The following is a 24,019-nucleotide window of genomic DNA, read 5'->3' as shown; positions in this document are numbered from 1 at the left end:
CATTGGAGGAAGTGGCAACAAAACGACTATTCACGTTGATGTGTAGAATATATGAGTCTGGCGATATACCATCTGACTCTCGGAAAAGCATCATCCACACAATTCCGAAGACGGCAAGAGCTGACAAGTGCGAGAATTATCGCACAATCAGCTTAACAGCTCATGCATCGAAGCTGCTTACAAGAATAATATACAGAAGAATGGAAAAGAAAATTGAGAATGCGCTACGTGACGATCTGTTTGGCTTTAGGAAAAGTAAAGGGACGAGAGAGGCAATTCTGACGTTACAGCTAATAATGGAAGCAAGGCTAAAGAAAAATCAAGACACTTTCATAGGATTTGTCGACCTGGAAAAAGCGTTCGACAATATAAAATGGTGCAAGCTGTTCGAGGTTCTGAAAAACGTAGGGGTAAGTTATAGGGAGAGACGGGTCATATACAATATGTACAACAACCAAGAGGGAATAATAAGAGTGGACGATCAAGAACGAAGTGCTCGTATTAAGAAGGGTGTAAGACAAGGCTGTAGCTTTTCGCCCCTACTCTTCAATCTGTACATCGAGGAAGCAATGATGGAAATAAAAGAAAGGTTCAGGAGTGGAATAAAAATACAAGGTGAAAGGATATCAATGACACGATTCGCTGATGACATTGCTATCCTGAGTGAAAGTGAAGAAGAATTAAATGATCTGCTGAACGGAATGAACAGTCTAATGAGCACACAGTATGGTTTGAGAGTAAACCGGAGAAAGACGAAGGTAATGAGAAGTAGTAGAAATGAGAACAGCGAGAAACTTAACATCAGGATTGATGGTCACAAAGTCAATGAAGTTAAGGAATTCTGCTACCTAGGGAGTAAAATAACCAATGACGGACGGAGCAAGGAGGACATCAAAAGCAGACTCGCTATGCCAAAAAAGGCATTTCTGGCCAAGAGAAGTCTACTAATATCAAATTCCGGCCTTAATTTGAGGAAGAAATTTCTGAGGATGTACGTCTGGAGTACAGCATTGTATGGTAGTGAAACATGGACTGTGGGAAAACCGGAACAGAAGAGAATTGAAGCATTTGAGATGTGGTGCTATAGAGGAATGTTGAAAATTAGGTGGACTGATAAGGTAAGGAATGAGGAGGTTCTACGCAGAATCGGAGAGGAAAGGAATATGTGGAAAACACTGATAAGGAGAAGGGACAGGATGATAGGACATCTGCTAAGACATGAGGGAATGACTTCCATGGTACTAGAGGGAGCTGTAAAGGGCAAAAACTGTAGAGGAAGACAGAGATTGGAATACGTCAAGCAAATAATTGAGGACGTAGGTTGCAAGTGCTACTCTGAGATGAAGAGGTTAGCACAGGAAAGGAATTCGTGGTGGGCCGCATCAAACCAGTCAGTAGACTGATGACAAAAAAAAAAAATCTGACTGTAAATTATACAGGTTCATCCGATTTTGTCGATCGACTTGTCTTGTAGTATGAACCTAAATTGGTATGAATTACATACATGCAACTTGAATAGTACATGAGTTATTGGAGGTCAAAGTGGCCGATCACTGTTGATCGTGTCAGGCCTTAAGTACTCCACAGTTACACGAAGAAACGGTAGCAGCATGCTTATAAATGTATTTATTCATCTATGTCTTTGTTTATATCCGATATATACTATTAATGAAGAAATTGGTCAAATTTTTCCGGTGTTTTAGAATGTACGGCGACATCAGGCTACTGGCCTACTTCTGTTTCTATTCCTTTGATATATGTTTATTTAATTTGTTTATGTATTTAATAATGTGTGTTAAAGCGTGTTTATGGTGCAGCCGTAGGGATATTTATTTAATTTCAAGTTATTTAAATGCAAATACAGTATTTCGTATGTGTTTCAATATGTTTGTGAGTGTACGTTGGTTTGGAGACATGGCGGGAGCGCTCTAGCCAATCACAGCACTCGTTATTACAGTAGGCGACTACCGAAGTCAATGGAGAGAGTATGGAAGGGAAGTGCTGGACGGGAAGGCGCGATGAACGGTTGCAGGAAGTACTTGGAGAGTGTTGAGAGTTAGCGCGTGTTCACGGGAGACAGAAATATTTCGTAGTGCCGACTTGTGCACTTGTGAGATTTCCGTGTGTTCTGCAGTGAAGACGTAGTATGCGTTTAGAAGTGAATATCTCGCGAGCTATGTTGTTGCTAATAACTAATTATGTGAAGTAGGAATCTATTATTTCCATGTTATTCAACTTATATTTTTTTAATTGCTGGACCATTGACAGCAATAAGTGTTTTGCAGTAATAAACGGCATTCTTAAAGGTACTTCTGGTATCGTACTCATCATTTAAAGTCGTTAAAATAGTACCTGCAGATTTTATTTAATTGCAATCTTTCATTTATAAATTTATATGTAACATTCAAAATTCGCAACTGCCGAGTGATAGGAACCTTCAACCATTCGATTCAAGTGTATACTCGTATTGTATACTTTAGACTCAGCAGTATTTGGCTTGTAATGCGGCAACTACGTATTCCAGTCCCTAGACAACGAAACCAGCCAACACTTTTAATATTTCAACTCTGAGTCAGAGGGTACGTAGTTGAGGGTCACTTTTTTTTTTTTTAATAGCCCTCAGGCGGTTAATAATAAAGTCAACATTATGCCTTTCTCACTTGTTTGTTCTTTTTCTGCCCACGTCCAATTGCTAATCCATTACATTCGAAAACATTTCTATGCGTCTTCCTTGCATTCACAGTGACAGATTTGTTTTGGTGGCCAAAACCGGAACTAATCTTTTTCCAGTGTAAGTCGGTTCCGCATTAACGCATTCGATGATCAGAATATGTGCCAAGTTTCGCTGCCATACGATATTTCAGCCCACACTGTATCTCTGTGAGTAGCTGCACTTTAGTTACAGTCACCCGGTACAGATCAGCGGACTGGCAACCAGCACAATCCTATTCGCGGGATATTGCAGGCGGATCAGGGAAGATTATGAAGGAGGAGAAGGCATCTCGCGATCGTGTTCTGAAAGTTTGTTTGAGAACACGTTGTTTCGTTGTTTTGCACGAAAAGAGTGCGTAATATGTAAACCTCACGCACACATACACTGATCAGCCAGAACGTTATGACCACGGACCTACACTCCTGGAAATGGAAAAAAGAACACATTGACACCGGTGTGTCAGACCCACCATACTTGCTCCGGACACTGCGAGACGGCTGTACAAGCAATGATCACACGCACGGCACAGCGGACACACCAGGAACCGCGGTGTTGGCCGTCGAATGGCGCTAGCTGCGCAGCATTTGTGCACCGCCGCCGTCAGTGTCAGCCAGTTTGCCTTGGCATACGGAGCTCCATCGCAGTCTTTAACACTGGTAGCATGCCGCGACAGCGTGGACGTGAACCGTATGTGCAGTTGACGGACTTTGAGCGAGGGCGTATAGTGGGCATGCGGGAGGCCGGGTGGACGTACCGCCGAACTGCTCAACAAGTGGGGCGTGAGGTCTCCACAGTACATCGATGTTGTCGCCAGTGGTCGGCGGAAGGTGCACGTGCCCGTCGACCTGGGACCGGACCGCAGCGACGCACGGATGCACGCCAAGACCGTAGGATCCTACGCAGTGCCGTAGGGGACCGCACCGCCACTTCCCAGCAAATTAGGGACACTGTTGCTCCTGGGGTATCGGCGAGGACCATTCGCAACCGTCTCCATGAAGCTGGGCTACGGTCCCGCACACCGTTAGGCCGTCTTCCGCTCACGCCCCAACATCGTGCAGCCCGCCTCCAGTGGTGTCGCGACAGGCGTGAATGGAGGGACGAATGGAGACGTGTCGTCTTCAGCGATGAGAGTCGCTTCTGCCTTGGTGCCAATGATGGTCGTATGCGTGTTTGGCGCCGTGCAGGTGAGCGCCACAATCAGGATTGCATACGACCGAGGCACACAGGGCCAACACCCGGCATCATGGTGTGGGGAGCGATCTCCTACACTGGCCGTACACCACTGGTGATCGTCGAGGGGACACTGAATAGTGCACGGTACATCCAAACCGTCATCGAACCCATCGTTCTACCATTCCTAGACCGGCAAGGGAACTTGCTGTTCCAACAGGACAATGCACGTCCGCATGTATCCCGTGCTACCCAACGTGCTCTAGAAGGTGTAAGTCAACTACCCTGGCCAGCAAGATCTCCGGATCTGTCCCCCATTGAGCATGTTTGGGACTGGATGAAGCGTCGTCTCACGCGGTCTGCACGTCCAGCACGAGCGCTGGTCCAACTGAGGCGCCAGGTGGAAATGGCATGGCAAGCCGTTCCACAGGACTACATCCAGCATCTCTACGATCGTCTCCATGGGAGAATAGCAGCCTGCATTGCTGCGAAAGGTGGATATACACTGTACTAGTGCCGACATTGTGGATGCTCTGTTGCCTGTGTCTATGTGCCTGTGGTTCTGTCAGTGTGATCATGTGATGTATCTGACCCCAGGAATGTGTCAATAAAGTTTCCCCTTCCTGGGACAATGAATTCACGGTGTTCTTATTTCAATTTCCAGGAGTGTATTATCGTCATAAAACCGTCCAGGGATGGTAGAGTCACCTGGCGTGGGATGACTGCTAGTCATACACACTCACGGTTCATGTAGTATTAGTGAGCGTGCTGTCCTTGTGTAGAATGGGGCGGGCGCGCCATCTGTCGTGAGTTTGACCGAGGGCTGACTTTAATGGCCCGCAGGCTCGGCACTTCTTGTCGGATGTTCGAGGAGTGCTGTGCCGAGTGTCTTCAACATGTAAGGCGACCGCTTGCGATAATCGGGAAACCTGGGTTCGAGTACCGATCCGGCACTAATTTTCATTGTCGTCATCCCATTATACAGCTGGTGGTTGTCCATATTCGCATGTGCGAATGCATTTAATGTAGTTTAATTATAACCACGCTGTATTTCGCACTCGCGCACGAAGCGACTGCAGTGAACTGGAGCGAGTAATGAACAGATGTGCGCGAAGTTTAGAAGCTATAGATTCAAAAGGTCATAACTGCATACTGTCAGAATCTTGGCCGGAATTTTCAAGCAGCATGGACTGAGGGGGCTAATACCTTGCTACTGTGCTTTTCTCTCCTTAAGATATGAAGTCAAGTTGATGATGTTTCATTGAAAATTCTACAGCAAGTATCAACGATAATATGAAATACCTCGTAAACAATTACTGACAAAGGGAGGTGAAGATCTGGGATCGCAGATTTACTTCAAACTTTGTGGACCTTTAGGAGGCCATTAAAACAACATAATGTCCAAGTGGTGAGGTGCACTACTCTGGTAAATCGCAAGTGAACTTTTACGCTTGTGCTATGTAACTGACGTATCTATGCGTCGATAGTCTCAATGGGTCTGAGGTCTTGCTGCGCCCACCTCCTGTTAATTTTTCTAAAAAAGTAAATAAATATAAATAAATAAACCAGTGATGTCCATTGTACCCCCACGTCCCCTACACTTTCTTTGGTTCCCGGAGGATGGGAACGGGACGTGGTAGGCTAGGCCTTGGGTTGCGACCCCTGCCCACGTTGCCCCCACTCCTCCCTTTGGGCGCCAGGAAGGTCCTTAAAAAAATAAAAAAAAGAAGTGATTAGCGTTCGAGCTTCGTAAGATGAACGTGGTTGGGGCAACGGTTCCACTTCCGCCCAAACCTACATTTTTGTAGCGCAAGTGTAAATTCTGTGATGTTCAAAAAATTTTCACCGACGCTATTCGTCCTTGCTACATTAGCAACGTTTCACCGTCACGCAGGATAACTGCCAAATGCGGCCTACCTCTGTGTCTGCAGCTCCAAGCGTCGAGGCGCAAAGTAGTTTCGGGCACCTTACCAGATTGCATGTGTAAGGCATTTCACAAATGACGACAGGCATACGTTTTCAAGAAAACCAAGTATGTCCATTTACTTGTCGATAGTTATAAATTTCTTTGTTCTAATAATTAAATTTAATTAAAAATAGTAAGTTCTCAAACAATATGAAATTCACTAAAACTTCATGCAAATATACGTGCTTTTTTTAAATTCTATTATCTCTCAAATGCCATATAAATTGATATGACCAGTAATAAAAAAAATACAGCAAACAATCCTGTAGGAGGAACATCCGCAACTGAGCATTATAGCAGAGGTAGAAAATACCGATTCAGTAGTAAGGTTCTTTTTATTTAGAACACGACCGGTTTCGGTCTCTAATATGCCCATCATCAGGTGTTTATAACTTCATGCGGTGACCCCGAGCGCCGCGGTGGACAAGTACAGGACTTGGTGCATCCCCAGCGAGCGCAGAGCTGGTGATACACTGCGTCCTGTACTCGTCCACTGCGGCGCTCGGGGTCACAGCATACAGTTATAAACACCTGATGATGGGCATATTAGAGACCGAAACCAGTCGTGTTTTAAATAAAAGGAATCTTACAATTGAAACGGTATTTCCAACCTCTTCTAAAAAAATATAGATCAAAAATTAAAATTGAGCTGGAGACGAACCGTCGCCTCATAAAAGTTCGTCTCACAAGACTGTGAACAAGTCCTTGCCTTAACCTCATACATTAAGTCAGGCTTTCAAAGGGCCCAAAAAACCTATGTGGCTTTCGTGGACCTCTCGGCGGCCTATCATACCATTTGGTTCGACGGACTCAAGCTGAAATAGCGATCCCTTGCCACAACACAACCAAGCTTCTGGAAAACATGTTGAAAAATCGCTACTTCAGAGTGAACGTAGGTCAATCTACGAGTTAATCCTACTCAATAAACAATGAGCTCCCACAGGGATCAGTGTTGGCTCCCCTTCTCTTCAACCTATACACGAGCGACATGCCAGCAACTAAATCGCAAAAATTCTGCTATGCAGATGACATTGCAATAGCCACTCAGAGCAAGGCATTCGAAGAGGGGGAAGGTAGTCTGTCAACGGACTTTCAACTTCTTAACCAGTATTCTACGAAATGGAGATTATGCCCAAATTCAAATAAAACTGAGGTAAGCGTATTCCACCTGAACAATCATGAGGGCCGCACCGGATTAGCCGTGCGGTCTGAGGCGCTGCAGTCATGGACTGTGCGGCTGGTCCCGGCGGCGGATCGAGTCCTCCCTCGGGCATGGGTGTGTGTGTTTGTCCTTAGGATACTTTAGGTTAAGTGGTGTGTAAGCTTAGGGACTGATGACCTTAGCAGTTAAGTCCCATAAGATTTCACACACATCATCATCATCATCATCATCAATCATGAGGCAAGATGAGAGTTCCAAGTAACATTCTGCAGTGAGCGATTGACGCACAACAGCTATCCAAAATATCTACGAATCACTCTGGACTGGTCAATAACCTATAAAAAAACACCTAGAAATAACCAGTCAAAAGAAAAAAAATCGAAATAACATATTAAGAAAGCTGACTGGAACCTCCTGGGGAGCTCAGGCTACCACCCTACCCACCGCAGCACATTCTCTTGTTTACTCGACGGCAGAATACTGCGCCCCAGTGTGGTACAAGAGCACACACACGAAGAAAATAGATGTCCAGCTTAATGCCACCATGAGGATTGTCTCAGTAACTCTGCAGTCAACTCCACTTCCCTGGCTTCATGCCCTTTGCAATATTGCTCCTCCCTCCCTCATAAGGCAACAAGCAGCTATCCGAGAATGGAAGAAAATTAGCCGGCCGCAGTGGCAGAGGGGTTCTAGGCGCTTCAGTATGGAACCGCGCGACCGCTACGGTCGCAGGTTCGAATCCTGCCTCGGGCATGTATGTGTGTGATGTCCTTAGGTTAGTTAGGTTTAAGTAGTTCTAAGTTCTAGGGGACTGCTGACCTCAGATGTTAAGTTCCATAATGGTCAGAGCCATTTGAACAATTTTTTTGAAGAAAATTAATGACCCCTCTGTCTCTGAAGATATACCTATCCGAAAAATATTGGACCATATACCAACTACCCGCCTAAAATCCAGGAAACATATATGTGAAGAAGAAGTCCTCAAATTCCCAGAAAGGTACGACATAGCAAAGGAATACTGGTCGCTGAATAATCACCATCCTCTCATCATTGAATTTGATCCTTCGACACGGGTGGAAGGAATGCAGATGCCCACAAGAACTTGGTGCAGACTTAATCGTGTGAGGTCTAACCACGGCAGGTGTAAGGCCATTCTGCACGTATGGAAACGCACTGATGACCCACGATGCAGCCAGCCGGTGTGGCCGTGCGGTTCTAGGCGCTTCAGTCTGGAACCGCGTGACCGCTACGGTCGCAGGTTCGAATCCTCCCTCGGGCTTGGATGTGTGTGATGTCCTTAGGTTAGTTAGGTTTAAGTAGTTCTAAGTTCTAGGGGACTGATGACCACAGATGTTAAGTCCCATAGTGCTCAGAGCCATTTGAACCATTTTTTGAACCCACGATGCGACTGTGGTGCAGAAGAGGAAACAATTCCTCACCTGATCTTCGAATGTCCTGCGAGGAGGTTTGAAGGAGAATGGAGGGATAACATGAATGATACTCCACGTGCTGTTCAGTGGGTGACCTGGTTAGATGCGGACTTGTAATAGCTGCAGTGGCTGTCTCCCTAATCTTTCGCATATTGTTGTTTGAAATCAATCATTTAATAATATATTTGTAATTCGTTTATTATATTAAGTAATACTATTGCGCAATTTTACTCTGTAGATGCCATACGCTAAATAAATAAAATAAAAATAAAGTTCGTCTCACGAAGCTCGAACGCTAACCACCTGACCACCATGAACTCTACCGTCCGGCACCTACACAGGGATGCACACGCCACATAATAGACGCTTAAAACATCTTTTGCGATTTTCTCGGAATTGCCGGAAAAGTCCACCTTGCACATTATGTTGTTTTAATGGCCTACTAAAAGTGTGCAGAGATTGAAGTAAATCTGCGATCCCAGTGTCGTGGCCTTCCCTTGTGAGACTGCAGGTTTTCCCGTCCAGTACCGATTTGATAAGACGGTAGTAGAGCGCACCTTGCGATGTAGAGGTACCCCGTGTTAGTGGAGGCGATCTTGAGGATCCAGGAGACGAGCAGCGGCGCCACGGTGAGGTAGCCGAACGGCTTGCGAGGGACGAACTCGGTGAGTGCGGAGAAGACGGGCGTGAAGACGACGGCTGCGACGGCGAGCAGCGACGACACCCAGGAGCCCTCGTCGACCGTCAGCGGCTGCGACACCACGCCGTCCTCGGCCGACTGCAGCTGCGGCAGCGCCATCGCCGGCCACACCATCGACGAGCCGAACGCGAACGTGTTCAGGTTCACTGCGCACAACGCCAGCAATGCACGCTGTACTGTCTGTCACTCGAGCGGACGTAATGTGAGCAAGTGCACAGTACAATGAGGGCAATGAGGTCACAGAAGTCGTGGGACAGCACATACACAGATGGCGTTAGTACCACGAAGGTCGGCTGCTGTGGCCGAGCGGTTCTAGGCGCTTCAGTCTCGAACCGCGCTGCTGCTACAGTCGCAGGTTCGAATCCTGCCTCGGGCATGGATGTGTGTGATGTCCTTAGGTTAGTTAGGTTTAAGTAGTTCTGAGTCTAGGGGACTGATGACCTTAGATGTTAAGTCCCATGGTGCTCAGAGCCATTTGAACAATTTTTGAGTACCACGTACACGAGGTATAAAAGGGCAGTGCTTTGGCGGTGCTGTCATTTGTACTCTGGCGATTCAGGCGAAAAGGATTCCGACGTGATTATGGCCTCACGACGGGAACTAATAAACTTTGATTGCGGAATGGTAGAGGGAGCTACAAGCAAGGGACAGTCCTGTTCAGAAATCGTTAGGGAATTCAATATGCCGAGATCCACAGTGTCAAGAATGTACCGAGAAGGTCAAATTTCAGGCATCTCATAACCAACAAATTGTGGTCAGAATCCGCATCTGCCCCTGCAAATGTCTTCAGTTTAAAATTTGGTTCCGAAATTTTTGTCTTACCTTTATACAACGAGTCAGAAACGTTGTACTGTCTACAGGTCTCTTCCACGTATAGGCCGGCCGAAGTGGCCGTGCGGTTAAAGGCGCTGCAGTCTGGAACCGCAAGACCGCTACGGTCGCAGGTTCGAATCCTGCCTCGGGCATGGATGTTTGTGATGTCCTTAGGTTAGTTAGGTTTAACTAGTTCTAATGACCTCAGCAGTTGAGTCCCATAGTGCTCAGAGCCATTCTTCCACGTATACAGCCTTCTTTTATGATTCTTAATCGAAGTGTTAGCGATGATAAAATTGTGCACTGTACAAAATTATCCAAGTGGCTGCCTCTTTCGTCCCTTTATCCCAGCCCATATTCATCCACTATTTTTCCTTTTCTTCCTTTTCCTACAATCGAATTCCAGTCCCCCATCACAATTGAATTTTCGTCTCCCTTAACAATCTGAATACTTGCTCTTATCTCATCATACATTTCTTCAATCTCTTCATCATGTGCGGAGCTAGTTTACATATAAAATTGCGCTTGTGTCAACCTTGGCTACAATAAAGCGTTCACTATGATGTTGGTGGTAGCTTACTCACATTTATGTTTTGATCTGCTGATCTTACCACTATTTGGTTTTGCATTTATAATCATGTATTCACCTGACCAGAAGTCCTGTTCCTCCTGCCACAAACCTATCCATTTCCCTTTTTGTAAATTTTGTAACCTACCTGCCCGATTAAGGGACGTAACATTCCACGCTCCGATCCGTAGAACGCCTGTTTTGTTTCTCCTGATGACTACATCCTCTCGAGTGGTCGCCACCTGGAGATCCGAATGGGGGACTGTTTTATTTCCGGAATATTTTAACCAAGAGGACGCCATCATCATTCAACCATACAGCAGAGCCGCATTCCTTCGGGCAGAATTACGGCTGTAGTTTCCCATTGCTTCGCAGTACCAGCCCAGCAAGGCCGTTTCGGTTGTTGTTACAGGGCCACATGAGTTAATCATCCAGACTGTTGCCCCTGTAAGTAGTGAAAAGGCTGCTGCCCCTGCCCATGAACCACAGTTTGTCTGGCCTCGCAACAGATACCCCTCCGTTGTCGTTGCACCTAGAACACGGTTATCTGTATCGCTGAGGCTGCAAGCCACCCCACTGACGGCAAGGTCCATGGTTCATGAGAGGGGGGGATTTACAGAAACCAGACGACGGAGGGAGATTCGAGGGGCATGAAAGGCATGCTATGGTTGAGAAGGGAGTGTGACGGGGTTGTAGCCAATGTAATTCAAATTGTGCAAGGAGCAAGCAGTAAAGGAAACCAAAGAAAAATTGGGAGTAGGAATTTAAATCCAGGCCGAAGAAATAAAAACATTGAGATTTGCCGATGACATTTTAATTCTGTCAGCATAGGGCTTGGAAGAGCAATTGAACAAAATGAACAGCGTCTTAAAAGGAGGATGTAAGTAGCAGGAAAATATATGTATCACCCAACTTCCAAAATAAGCCATTTTTATCCAATTGTAGGCCATTTTTAGACTTTTTTGATCGAAATTAACAAATCCTATAGTTTAGGTCCGTAACTCGACTTTATCCAACGTTCATATTTCGAAAATCTCCTTTTTATGCAAAATCAACAGTTTTTTATTTTTATAATTAAATTTATGATGATGATAAATAACGGATAATAATAGTGATGATGATGGCATGTCACATTATTATATATGAACTTGGTATCTGAGTGCCTTAGGCATTACTAATATGACCAATTTGATTAAAAGCTGCAATACATCCCACACATTGCCCTCCACGCAAGCTACGTGTTTCGGACTCGTCTGTCCCTACGTACATAGTGCTAAACGAAGACTAACTTCAGAATTAACGGGATAGAGTAGCATGGAGAGCTGCATCAAACCAGTTTCTGGACTGAAGACCATAACAACAGTAACTAGTGAATCTTCACATTCATAACAAAATCATGAGCGGCTGCTCCGTCCGAGCAGATACAGAAGTGCGTTGCATCAAGCTCAACAGCAAAGTGTTGTGCCAGTGGGTGCATACCTCTTCCACAAGCGTTCCGTAAAATTTTGCTCAGGGCGTGTCCTTACATACGAATGGCCAGCTTGGAGTTTTCATTTCGTTATGATAGCAACTGTCGCTGGTATGCCAGAAAGCCATTTTTCTCACTCTACATAATATACATATAGTTTCCAGAATGAGATTTTCAGTCTGCAGCGGAGTGTCCGCTGATATGAAACTTCCTGGCAGATTAAAACTTTGTGCCAGACCGAGACTCGAACTCGGGACCTTTCCCTTTCTCGGGCAAGTGCTCTACCAACTCCTTTTTTTATGTTCTCGTTTTGTTCGTTTTTCGTTCGTTGTATGTGCTCGGAGCGGACGTCGTAAGACATCCGTTAAAATTCGTCTTTGATCGGTTAACACAGTTTTTTTTTATTACAGAGGGCTACTAACCCTCTGACCGAACACGCTGAGCTACCGTGTCGGCTTCAGCTGAGCTGCCCAAGCACGACTCACAACCACTCATCACAGCTCTACTTCCGCCAATGCCTCGTCTCCTACCTTCCAAACTTTACAGAAGCTCTTCTGCGAACCTTGCAGGAAGTTTCATATCAGCGCACACTTCGCTGCAGAGTGAAAATCTCATTGTAGAAACATTCCCCCAGGCTGTGGCTAAGCCATATATCCGCAACATCCTTTCTTTCAGGAGTGCTAGTCCTGCAAGGCTCGCGGGAGAGCTTTTGTAAAGTTTGGAAGGCAGGAGACGAGGTACTGGCGGAAGTAGAGCTGCGAGGACGGGTCGTGAGTCGTGATTGGTTCGTAGAGCACCACTTGCCTCCGAAAGGCAAAGGTCCCGAGTTCGAGTCCCGGTCCGGCATACAGTTTTAATCTGCCAGGAAGTTTCATACATATAGCTTTTTTTTTTTACTAAAACTTTATTTTGCTGAGTAATGTGTAATTTGCCAATATCTCTTGAAATCTGCAAACTTCTTGTTTGTTTGAGTCATGCATTTAGAAGGTCCATCGCCTAATGCCTTCATTTTTCTTTGCCTTACAGAGGATTGGAAAGGCGTTCCGTGGCGGTATTGTTATTGGGTCCCTCTGCCTTTTTCTGTCTCCAGAAACCTTTTGGTCGTCCAAACAGACATATCGCAATAGTAAAATACCCTGGATAACTGTTGGACGGTGGTGTATAAGACGATTATTTTATAAATCTATTACTTTACTCCGAATTAATTTTACATTCAGGTGACAATTTTGTTGGCCTCTCCGTAAAGCGTACGTAAGAGCGAGAGGACTTTCAGTTGCCATATAATGGAGCCTATGTAACGTGTTTTGTATGACTGTGGCAGACATCTTAATGTTGCTTTTGTTGGTAGCACTGTTCTTAACGCTGCAACCACCTTGAGATATCGCCCCTAAACTCGTGGAAGTAAACACTGATGATGGGCAACGCGCTCCGATGATATCTGATCATTCAGTGCCGACCGGTCGCCGCATCATCCTCTGCCATTGGCGTCATCCGGATGTGGTGCGGAGGGGCACGGCGCCAGCAGATCGCTCTCCCCATCGTTGTCAGCTCCCAGACCTTGGACTCGCTACTTCTCATTCAAGTAGGTCCTCAACTGTCATCAAGAAGCTGAGTGGACCCCGTTCCAGTTCTCTCGCAAAGGAAAAATCGCTAGCCGTTCTGGGAACTGAAGTCGGATCCTCTGCATGGCCGTTACGTGAGCTGACCACTCAGTTGCGTTGGTAGAAAACACCGAACAAGTAAAAGACTGAGACTTTTTGGAGGATTACAACTGTTGTGTGGACCGGGACTCGAACTTGGGACTTCCGCATTCTCGGGTCAAGTGCTCTACCTGCTGAGCTACCCAAACACGATTCACGACCCGTCCTCGCACTTTTACTTCCGCTAGAAACTCATCTCTTACCTTCCAGACTTCCGGAAAACTTGCAGGAGTAGCACTCCTGGAAGAAAGAATAGAGCGAGGGTACTGCTTAGCGACAGGCTGGGGGATGGTTTCAAGAAAGATTTCATTCTGGAAGTCAATGGCTGTACTGTAGATTTAGTGCTGCATTTGTTTTAAATCTGTAGACACCGAACTGAGGCTGCAGTGTTGGCCGTGTTTGTAATGATCGACCACGACGCTACCTCTTCCCCCTCCAAGAATTCGAGATGGACCTGCAGTGGACGCTTCGTTCATTCCGAAATCGATGGGTGGTGCTGCATACACAAACAGAGGTCGCCGCACCCTCACCCTAGTGTTCATCCGCTCCTCCTTGAAAGTCGGCGCACGCGGAGAACCTGGGGGAGAAGTCACGTCGAACATTGCAAGACTGCCATCGAAGCCTCATCTAGAGGCCGAGTGCGTATGTCTGCCACTGTCACCATCTTACAAGCGCTACTTATTGGTGAACTAAGGACATTATTCTGGTAGATGATCGACTGCTAGTTCTGTAGAGAAAAATAATTACTTTCTGTTTTGCTTTTTTCGTGCTTAACTATGAACATTTTTAAGTAAAAGAGTATAAATTCTGCCCATGCAGCTGTATATCTAGTGTTTGTTGTTTAAAGGGCTATCCACATACCCACCTCCTACAACTGCAGACATCTCTGATCCTTACATCCCGCATTTTTCGCCAGAGCAAGTTGTATTTGCAGTCGTAGGAGCTGGATTCATGGTACATCTTTTAAACTACAAACACAGACATACAAGTTGAATGGGTAAAATTTACACACTTTTATTTACAATGCTCAAGAAGCCAAACTGGACAAAGCAATAATAGAAAGTAGCTATCTTTACATGTTGAACTGACATTTGTTCATCCAACTGAAAACTGTCCTTCGTTCACTGACCGCAATGAGTTATGGTGTCACTATCTCGATGGAGTTACGACGTTCGTGGTTTGTTCTACCCTAGGTAATCCGCGGGGGCAGAGTTATAACGAGGCGCCGATGGTGTTAATGCGACCGCTTCGGGGACGGGGAAGTATCCGCCCGGCATATTAACGACTGTGAATCTGTGTTCCGGTCAGTCTGGATGTGGTTTTTAGGCGGTTTCCCTCGTCTCACCAGGTTAATATCGATCTGATTCCCAAATTTCGCCTCAGACAAACGCTACGCAAACATTTAGAAAAATTTCTCTTATTTTTACACATAATTCACTCTACACGCTGACAGACTGGGTACACTGTTTGTGTTCTGGGTTGCGAACAGGAGACCTACGACCTCCGCTGTGTGGTCTACTTAAGAACTCAGTCACCATTAGCATCAGATACTGGTGGACACCAGTAGTGCGTAGTTACTAGCTGTGACGTCTATTTGGGTATGTAGTGCCAACCGAGTGATCAAGTGATGGAGATTCCAAAAGGGAACCCCCCCCCCCCCCCCTCCTGATAACAATGCGTGTTAAAGTACCGCTTACGGAATGGTGAGGGGCACCGGTGCAGGATCGAATCCTCCAGCTATACTCACTATAAGAGTCGGTGCAGCCTGGATGTTGTTTCAACGTTGTTTTTCACACGCATCTAGATGAATAATGGGTTGGTACCCAAGTAAAGAAACTTCAAGACGTGTTCGTAAAATTTGTCAATCTGCAAAAAGCTTTCGACAATGTCAAATGGTGCAAGATGTTCGATATACTGAGAAAAACAGGGGTAAGCCATTGGGAGGGACGGGTAATATACAGTGTGTACAAGAGCCAAGAGGGAATAATAATGAACGACCAAGAACGAAGTGCTCGGATTAAAAAGGGTGTAAGACAGGGATGTAGTCTTTTGCCCCTGCTGCTCAATCTGTACATCGAAGAAGCAATGATGGAAATAAAAGAAACGATTAAAACTGGAATTGAAATGCAAGCAAGAGGCTATCAATGGCTGGATTCGCTGATGACATTGCTAACCTGAGTGAAAGTGAAGAAGAGTTAAATGATCTGGTGAATGAAATGAACAGTCTAATGAGTCCAGAACATGGACTGAGAGTAAATTGAAGAGAGACGAAAGTAATGAGAAGTAGCAGAAATGAGAACGGTGAGAAACTTAACATCAGGAGTGATGGTCACGAGGCCGGCCGGAGTGGCCGAGCGGTTCTGGGCGCTACAGTCTGGAACCGCGCGACCGCTGCGGTCGCAGGTTCGAATCCTGCCTCGGGCATGGATGTGTGTGATGTCCTTAGGTTAGTTAGGTTTAAGTAGTTCTAAGTTCTAGGGGACTTATGACCACAGCAGTTGAGTCCTATAGTGCTCAGAGCCATTTGAACCATTTTTTTGATGGTCACGAGGTAGATGAAGTTAAGGAATTCTACTACCTAGGAAGCAAAATAACCAATGACGGAAGGAGCAAGGAGGATTAGCATTGTCAAGAGACGTCTACTAGTATCAGACATAGGCCTTAACTTGAGGAAGAAATTTCTGAGAATATATGTTTGGAGCACAGCATTGTATGATAGTGAAACACTGACTTTGGGAAAACCGGAACAGAAGAGAGTATAAGCAACTGAGATATGGTGCTACTGACGAAGTTTGAAAATTAGGTGGACTGATAAGGTAAGGATTGGGGAGGTTCAGCGCAGAATCGGAGAGGAAAGGAATATGTGGAAAACACTGATAAGGAGAAGGAACAGGGTGATACGACATCTGCTAAGACAACAGGGAACGACTACCATGGTATTAGACGGAGCTGTAGAGGTAAAAACTGTAGAGGTAGACAGAGATTGGAATACATCCAGCAAATAACTGAGGACGTAGCAAGTGCTACTCTGAGATGAAGAGATTGGCACAGGAGGGGAATTCGTGGCGGGTCGCATCAAACCAGTAAGAAGACTGGTGACTCAAAAAAAGAAAAAAAAAACCAAGTCTTGCCTGAGTTACACGATTTGCAGACACTTGGAAGATTTTTCATCCATTCCTTCCTGGCCTGGTACAGAAAGGGCATCCGTCCACCATTTAAATTAACTGTGACAAACCCGTTGTGCCGACTCTGCGCAGATTCGGGACAAAGGCACAAGAAAAAGAAAAAAAGACGGGGATACCGGAGGAAGCGAAGCGCCCGCTGAGGGCCAGTCTAGAGAGTGACTGTTGACTTCGGAGGGGCGCGATGGCGGCGTAGTGTGCGGTCGGGGTAAACATCACCGATTCTGCGAGGATCACAGACTTGAGAAGGGCTTTCATCTACATCTACATTTATACTCCTCAAGCCACCCAACGGTGTGTGGCGGAGGGCACTTTACGTGCCACTGTTATTACCTCCCTTTCCTGTTCCAGTCGCGTATGGTTCGCGGGAAGAACGACTGCCGGAAAGCCTCCGTGCGCTCGAATCTCTCTAATTTTACACTCGTGATCTCCTCGGGAGGCATAAGTAGGGGGAAGCAATGTATTGGATACCTCATCCAGAAACACACCCTCTCGAAACCTGGACAGCAAGCTACACCGCGATGCAGAGCGCCTCTCTATCAGAGTCTGCCACTTGAGTTTGCTAAACATCTCTACGCTTACCAAATAACCCTGTGACGAAACGCGCCATTCTTCTTTGGATCTTTTCTATCTCCTCTGTCAACCCGACCTGGTACAGATCCCACACTGATGAGCAATACTCAAGTATAGGTCGAACGAGTGTTTTGTAAGCCACCTCCTTTGTTGATGAACTACATTTTCTAAGGACTCTCCCAATGAATCTCAATTTGGCACCCACTTTACCAACAATTAATTTTATATGATCATTCCACTTCAAATCGTACTGTACGCATACTCCCAGATATTTTACAGAAGTAACTGCTACCAGTGTTTGTTCCGCTATCATATAATCAAACAATAAAGGATCCTTCGCAATACATTACATTTGTCGATGTTAAGGGTCAGTTGCCACTCCCTGCACCAAGTGCCTATCCGCTGCAGATATTCCTGCATTTCGCTGCAATTTTCTAATGCTGCATCTTCTCTGTATACGACAGCATCATTCGCGAAAAGCCGCATGGAACTTCCGACACTATCTACTAGGTCATTTATATATATTGTGAAAAGCAGTGGTCCCATAACACTCTCCTGTGGCACGCCAGAGGTTACTTTAACGTCTGTAGACGTCTCTCCATTGAGAACAACATGCTGTGTTCTGTTTGCTAAAAAATCTTCAATCTAGCCACACAGCTGGTCTGATATTCCGTAGGCTCTTACTTTATCAGACGACAGTGGGGAACTGTATCGAACGCCTTCCGGAAGTCAAGGAAAATGTCATCTACCTAGGAGCCTGTATCTAATATTTTCTGGGTCTCATTAACAAATAAGGCGAATTGGGTCTCACACGATCGCTGTTTCCGGAATCCATGTTGATTCCTACAGAGTAGATTCTGAGTTTCCAGAAATGACATGATACGCGAGCAAAAAACAAGTTCCAAAATTCTACAACAGATCGATGTCAGAGATATAGGCCTATAGTTTTGCGCATATACTCGACGACTCTTCTTGTAAACTGGAACTACCTGTGCTCTTTTCCAATCATTTGGAACCTTCCGTTCCTCTAGAGACTTGCGGTACACGGCTGTTAGAAGGGGGGCAAGTTCTTTCGCGTACTCTGTGTAGAATCGAATTGGTATCCCGTCAGGTCCAGTGGACTTTCCTCTGTTGAGTGATTCCAGTTGCTTTTCTATTCCTTGGACACTTATTTCGATGTCAATCATTTTTTCGTTTGTGCGAGGATTTAGAGAAGGAATTGCAGTGCGGTCTTCGTCTGTGAAACAGCTTTGGAAAAAGGTGTTTAGTATTTCAGCTTTACGCGTGGCATCCTCTGTTTCAATGCCATCATCATCCCGGAGTGCCTGGGTATGCTGTTTCGAGCCACTTACTGATTTAACGTAAGACCAGAACTTCCTAGGATTTTCTGTCAAGTCGGTACATAGAATTTTACTTTCGAATTCACTGAACGCTTCTCGAACAGCCCTCCTTACGCTAACTTTGACATCGTTTAGCTTCTGTTTGCCTGAGAGGTTGAAAGGTGGCTACACTGAGCCACAGCGCCAGAGATCGCGCTAGAGAGTATTGTTCCGCCGCCTCCACTGGCAGTGATTATTGAGAACTCGTAGTGGGCAGTGCTTTGGGAGAACTCGTGGTAGTCAGTGCTGAGATGTCGTAGTGAGGAGTGTTTGTTGAGATGAGCTAGTAGGCAGTGCTTGCTGAGATGTGATACTGAAAAGTTCTTGTTGAGATGTGATAGTAGCGAGTCGGTGTGGAGAGATTGTAATGTCTAGAGTGCTTTTCATCAATATAAATTAAGGTAACAAACTACTTTTCTTTTCTTTCTCATTATTTCAATGTCCTGAATAATGCGTCATTACAGGTTCAGTCAACAAAGCATCTGGCTTGTGTTCTTGTATTAGAGTGTAATTCTGGTTTTCTTGAGTAATTATGGTATTTCTATTTTCTTTAATTAATTCAGTATAAATGATATTTAAAATTTCTTGTGTTGTTGAAGAAGAACCGTGCCAGATGCGTACGTTGAGTCATACTTCCACACACAGAACAGTTACACTTGTGCTTTGGTTTCATAGGTTTTATAGTTGCTGGGGACTTAATTAATTAATTTCATTTCCATTTCATTCCTTGTTGTTGTTCTATGCAGTCAGATTGCGTAATAATACTAGTCAGGGCCAACCGTTACGAGACTTCGTAACCGAACAGACAGCTACTGAAGCAAAAAATAAAAATTATTTGCATTATATTTTAATTAAGCCCCCATGCACGTGGCGACCGCTGCTTCGGATCGTCCTTTGGAAATCTTCTGATTATAAAAATAGTAGACAGTAGCATTGTTGTAGTGATTTGTAGTTTAGTAATTATAGTCTATTTTGCATGTGTAGATTTGGTAATTGTCATTCTTAGAATGGTATTTTTTCTCTGAATTTGATTTGTTGTTTTGTATACGCGTTGACGATTTAGCGCGATTATTTCAATTGTTCGTTAATCGTGCATGGGGGCTTAATTAAAATCGAATGCAAATAATTTTAATTTTTTGCTTCAGTAGCTGTCTGTTCGGTTACGAAGTCTCGTAACGGTTGGCCCTGACTAGTATTATTACGCAATCTGACTGCATAGAACAACAACAAGGAATGAAATGGAAATGAAATTAATTAATTAAGTCCCCAGCAACTATAAAACCTATGAAACCAAAGCACAAGTGTAACTGTTCTGTGTGTGGAAGTATGACTCAACGTACGCATCTGGCACGGTTCTTCTTCAACAACACAAGAAATTTTAAATATCATTTATACTGAATTAATTAAAGAAAATAGAAATACCATAATTACTCAAGAAAACCAGAATTACACTCTAATACAAGAACACAAGCCAGATGCTTTGTTGACTGAACCTGTAATGACGCATTATTCAGGACATTGAAATAATGAGAAAGAAAAGAAAAGTAGTTTGTTACCTTAATTTATATTGATGAAAAGCACTCTAGACATTACAATCTCTCCACACCGACTCGCTACTATCACATCTCAACAAGAACTTTTCAGTATCACATCTCAGCAAGCACTGCCTACTAGCTCATCTCAACAAACACTCCTCACTACGACATCTCAGCACTGACTACCACGAGTTCTCCCAAAGCACTGCCCACTACGAGTTCTCAATAATCACTGCCAGTGGAGGCGGCGGAACAATACTCTCTAGCGCGATCTCTGGCGCTGTGGCTCAGTGTAGCCACCTTTCAAGGTTTTGGCTACGTTTAAACTTGGAGTGAAGCTCTCTTTGCTTTCGCAGTAGTTTCCTAACTTTGTTGTTGAACCACGGTGGGTTTTTCCCGTCCCTCACAGTTTTACTCGGCACGTACCTGTCTAAAACGCATTTTACGATTGCCTTGAACTTTTTCCATAAACACTCAACATTGTCAGTGTCGGAACAGAAATTTTCGTTTTGATCTGTTAGGTAGTCTGAAATCTGCCTTCTATTACTCTTGCTAAAGAGACAAACCTTCCTCCCTTTTTTTATATTACTATTAACTTCCATATTCAGGGATGCTGCAACGGCCTTATGATCACTGATTCCCTGTTCTGTGTTCTGTTTGCTAAATACTCTTCAATCCAGCCACACAGCTGGTCTGATATTCGGTAGGCTCTTACTTTGTTTATCAGGCTACAGTGCGGAACTGTATCGAACGCCTTCCGGAAATCAAGGAAAATGTCATCTACCTGGGAGCCTTTATCTAATATTTTCTGGGTCTCATGAACAAATAAAGCGAGTTGGGTCTCACACGATCGCTGTTTCCGGAATCCTTGTTGATTCCTACAGAGTAGATTCTGGGTTTCCAGAAATGACATGACACGCGAGCAAAAAACATGTTCTAAAATTCCACATCAGATCGATGTCAGAGATATAGGGCTACAGTTTTGCGCATTTACTCGACGACCCTTCTTGAAAACTGGAACTACCTGTGCTCTTTTCCAATCATTTGGTACCTTGCTCTTGCATAGCGAATTTAACTCGGGACGGACGTTAGACCGAGCCGCTGTACTACATTTTTACCGACTGTTGGCGCAGAAGCAGCACAGGCGATGGCGCCGCCGCCGTGAGCCGTTCTGCTTACCGACGCAGGCGGCGAGGAACTGTGGCCAGACTGCCGGCTTGGTGTGAGACCGCGGCGCCTCCGCCCCCGGAGGCTGCTTCTCTGGAGAGGCCAGGCCGGCGGCATTGGCGTTGGCGTTGGCGGCAGTCTCTGGGGCCGCGCGTGGTACGTACACACCGGTAACGCCATAGCCGTTCGCCACCTCTCCAGAAAACCGCTTCATGCTGCCGACCAGAAGATTGCAAACAGTGACTGCCGTGACGGCGCGTTAAATACCACCCGAGCGTGCGCCAGAGGTTGTCGCAGTAAATCACTGAGGCGGCCTGTCTACACACCGAACAATGGAGGGTGTTTGCAGTGGTGACATCTGCACGTGATTACCGGAACGCAGCTGGGCGTCGTGTAGCAGTAGAGATGTTTTGTATCGTTGTGCGGTAACAACGGCCACAACACTGCGCGTTACGCCTGGTTACACCAGAGCGAACGCGAGGATCGGCGAACGAGAATTCTGTCGGGTGTAAACGGTAGGCGAGCGCGAGGGAACTGCATTCAGTCGTGCTCGGTTCACATTCGCTAGTGCTCGCTCGTGTTCCGCTAGTTCTCTATCTTTTAGCGAAACGTCGAAGGCAGTTCGCATCCTTTCCGCTTCGGCGCTAGCAGTACAGAAAAATTTACTCCGTTATTTTGTCTACTTTTGATGCTGACACGAGTTGCATGACGGTTGGAGTGGTCTGAGGAGAAAGTAACGTTGCTGATAAAGGAGAAAAATATCATAGATTCTTCTGGGATCAGAGGTTCACGGCATAAATGCTGAAACAAAAGAGGTGTGATTGGTGGAAAGAGGGCAGAAGCACTCAAAGGTCACACTGGGAGCATAAGTAAGACGATAAATTCGTTAGATAGCAGCAACAGGTGGGAAAGGATTGAATAAGCACAAGCTGTGCATTTCTATGTTACTTATAATCCGTCTTGATTGCAAAAATGTTTATTCACATGACCGGTTTCGGTTCCTCTAGAACCATCTTCAGATCTGCGATTTCGGTTACAGGAGTAACCCGTGCACACTCAGCAACCTTCACATGCTGCGCCACATGAATGTGACGCGTTACTCCTGTAACCGAAATTGCAGATCTGAAGATGGTTCTAGAGGAACCGAAACCGGTCATGTGAATAAACATTTTTGCAGCCAAGACGGATTATACATAACATAGTATAAAAAGTGATTGCGGTATCCCTGCAGACATTATGTCTGTTTTTGCAAACTTTGCATTTCCTTTTAATACGCCACTGAAAAATAAAGCCTCCGAATTATGTGATCTGTTTTCAATGTTGGTTGAGATATTACATTTTATGCACATTACTCGGTTAACTTTCCCTCTTCGTTCACACAAGTTGCAGCCCTCTGCCGCTAGAGGGCTCCGGATTGTAAAGTGTAACTTGTCAGTGTGTAACTTAACTATGTCTGTATACTACGAGCCTCTCAGAAAACTGAAAGCACGAATTCCAAGAGTTCGTCCATATATGGAACACCCTCTTCTGGGGTAAGGAACTTGCTTATTAACAATAGTGATGCTGTAACTGTTGGCTGCTAATATTTAGTGACAAAATGCAACCTAACGCTGTGTGGCCGTTTTTAGTACGACTTTAAAAGACAGAGAGATTATTAATTGATCACCGATGCGTCGGTTCTAGATTGTGTTCAGGAGACGTACGGATTGATTACGCGAATAATTAGCCTTTTGACCCGGATTGCCTTCACGCATCAGAATCTTCGGTGAAAATACCTAAGGGACCTATTTGAATATAAAAATGGAAATGAAAGCAAATTAGTGGAATTTCGTAAGAGAAAGGTAACAGATCGGAAGTTGAACACATTAGTGGTCTCCCAAACACAATCGAGACACCGTGATAAAGAGCGAACCTGTAACAAATCTCATATACAATTTCAATCTAATTTTTGGTTAGTGAACGAAAAGAATAAGTAGAAAATTACTGCATAGTAAAATATTAATATATTTTGAACAAATTGGGTTTAAACTTCTACACATTGACAAATACCCAATAAATGCATGAGTTACGTCTAATATTTCTTTTGTAAATGGCGCAGTCCAATAATCGCTGCTTTGTCAGTCCGTTCCTTCTTAAAATTAAATGTCCTTGCGTGTGCATAAGTACATTGTATCCTCACCCGAGTTACCGAAATGTTTGTTCGTCGTTTCATATAGTTTTTACACAAAATAAAAATACAACTTGTAGCAATGCTATGTAGTACGTCTTAACATGTCGACGACCAAAAGTACAAGGGATAATGAAGTCTCTAGAATATTTCTTAACAAAAGATAGATTGTTGTTTCTTCTGTTTCGCAGCTTCTTGCTATCAAGCGATGCGGTAATGATTTTAAATATCTGCGCCCGGCGCGACATAGTATTTAAACGATGGACGCGCGTTTTGGTATAGGCGCACATTAAAAAAAAAAAAAAAAAAAAAAAAAAAAACCTACT

The 24,019-nt window shown here is 44.9% G+C and overlaps 1 protein-coding gene across 1 annotated transcript in view; it reads right to left on the bottom strand.

The window, feature by feature from the left end:
• The window catches only part of LOC126195244 (facilitated trehalose transporter Tret1-like), a 56,235-nt gene extending 34,495 nt beyond the window's left edge, over positions 1 to 21,740 (bottom strand). Inside the window, exons 1-2 of the mRNA XM_049933772.1 lie at positions 21,539 to 21,740; positions 8,999 to 9,287 (exon numbers count right to left, since the gene is read on the bottom strand). Of these exons, the coding sequence (XP_049789729.1) occupies positions 8,999 to 9,287; positions 21,539 to 21,740 (491 nt within the window). The remainder of the gene's footprint in view (positions 1 to 8,998; positions 9,288 to 21,538) is intronic.
• Positions 21,741 to 24,019: the final 2,279 nt, after the last annotated feature.

This window comes from Schistocerca nitens, chromosome 7 (assembly GCF_023898315.1).
Source record: "Schistocerca nitens isolate TAMUIC-IGC-003100 chromosome 7, iqSchNite1.1, whole genome shotgun sequence".
Classification (NCBI taxonomy): Eukaryota; Metazoa; Arthropoda; class Insecta; order Orthoptera; family Acrididae; genus Schistocerca; species Schistocerca nitens.
The sequence above is the reverse complement of the archived record's forward strand: the minus strand, read 5'-3'. Positions and strand labels throughout refer to the sequence as shown.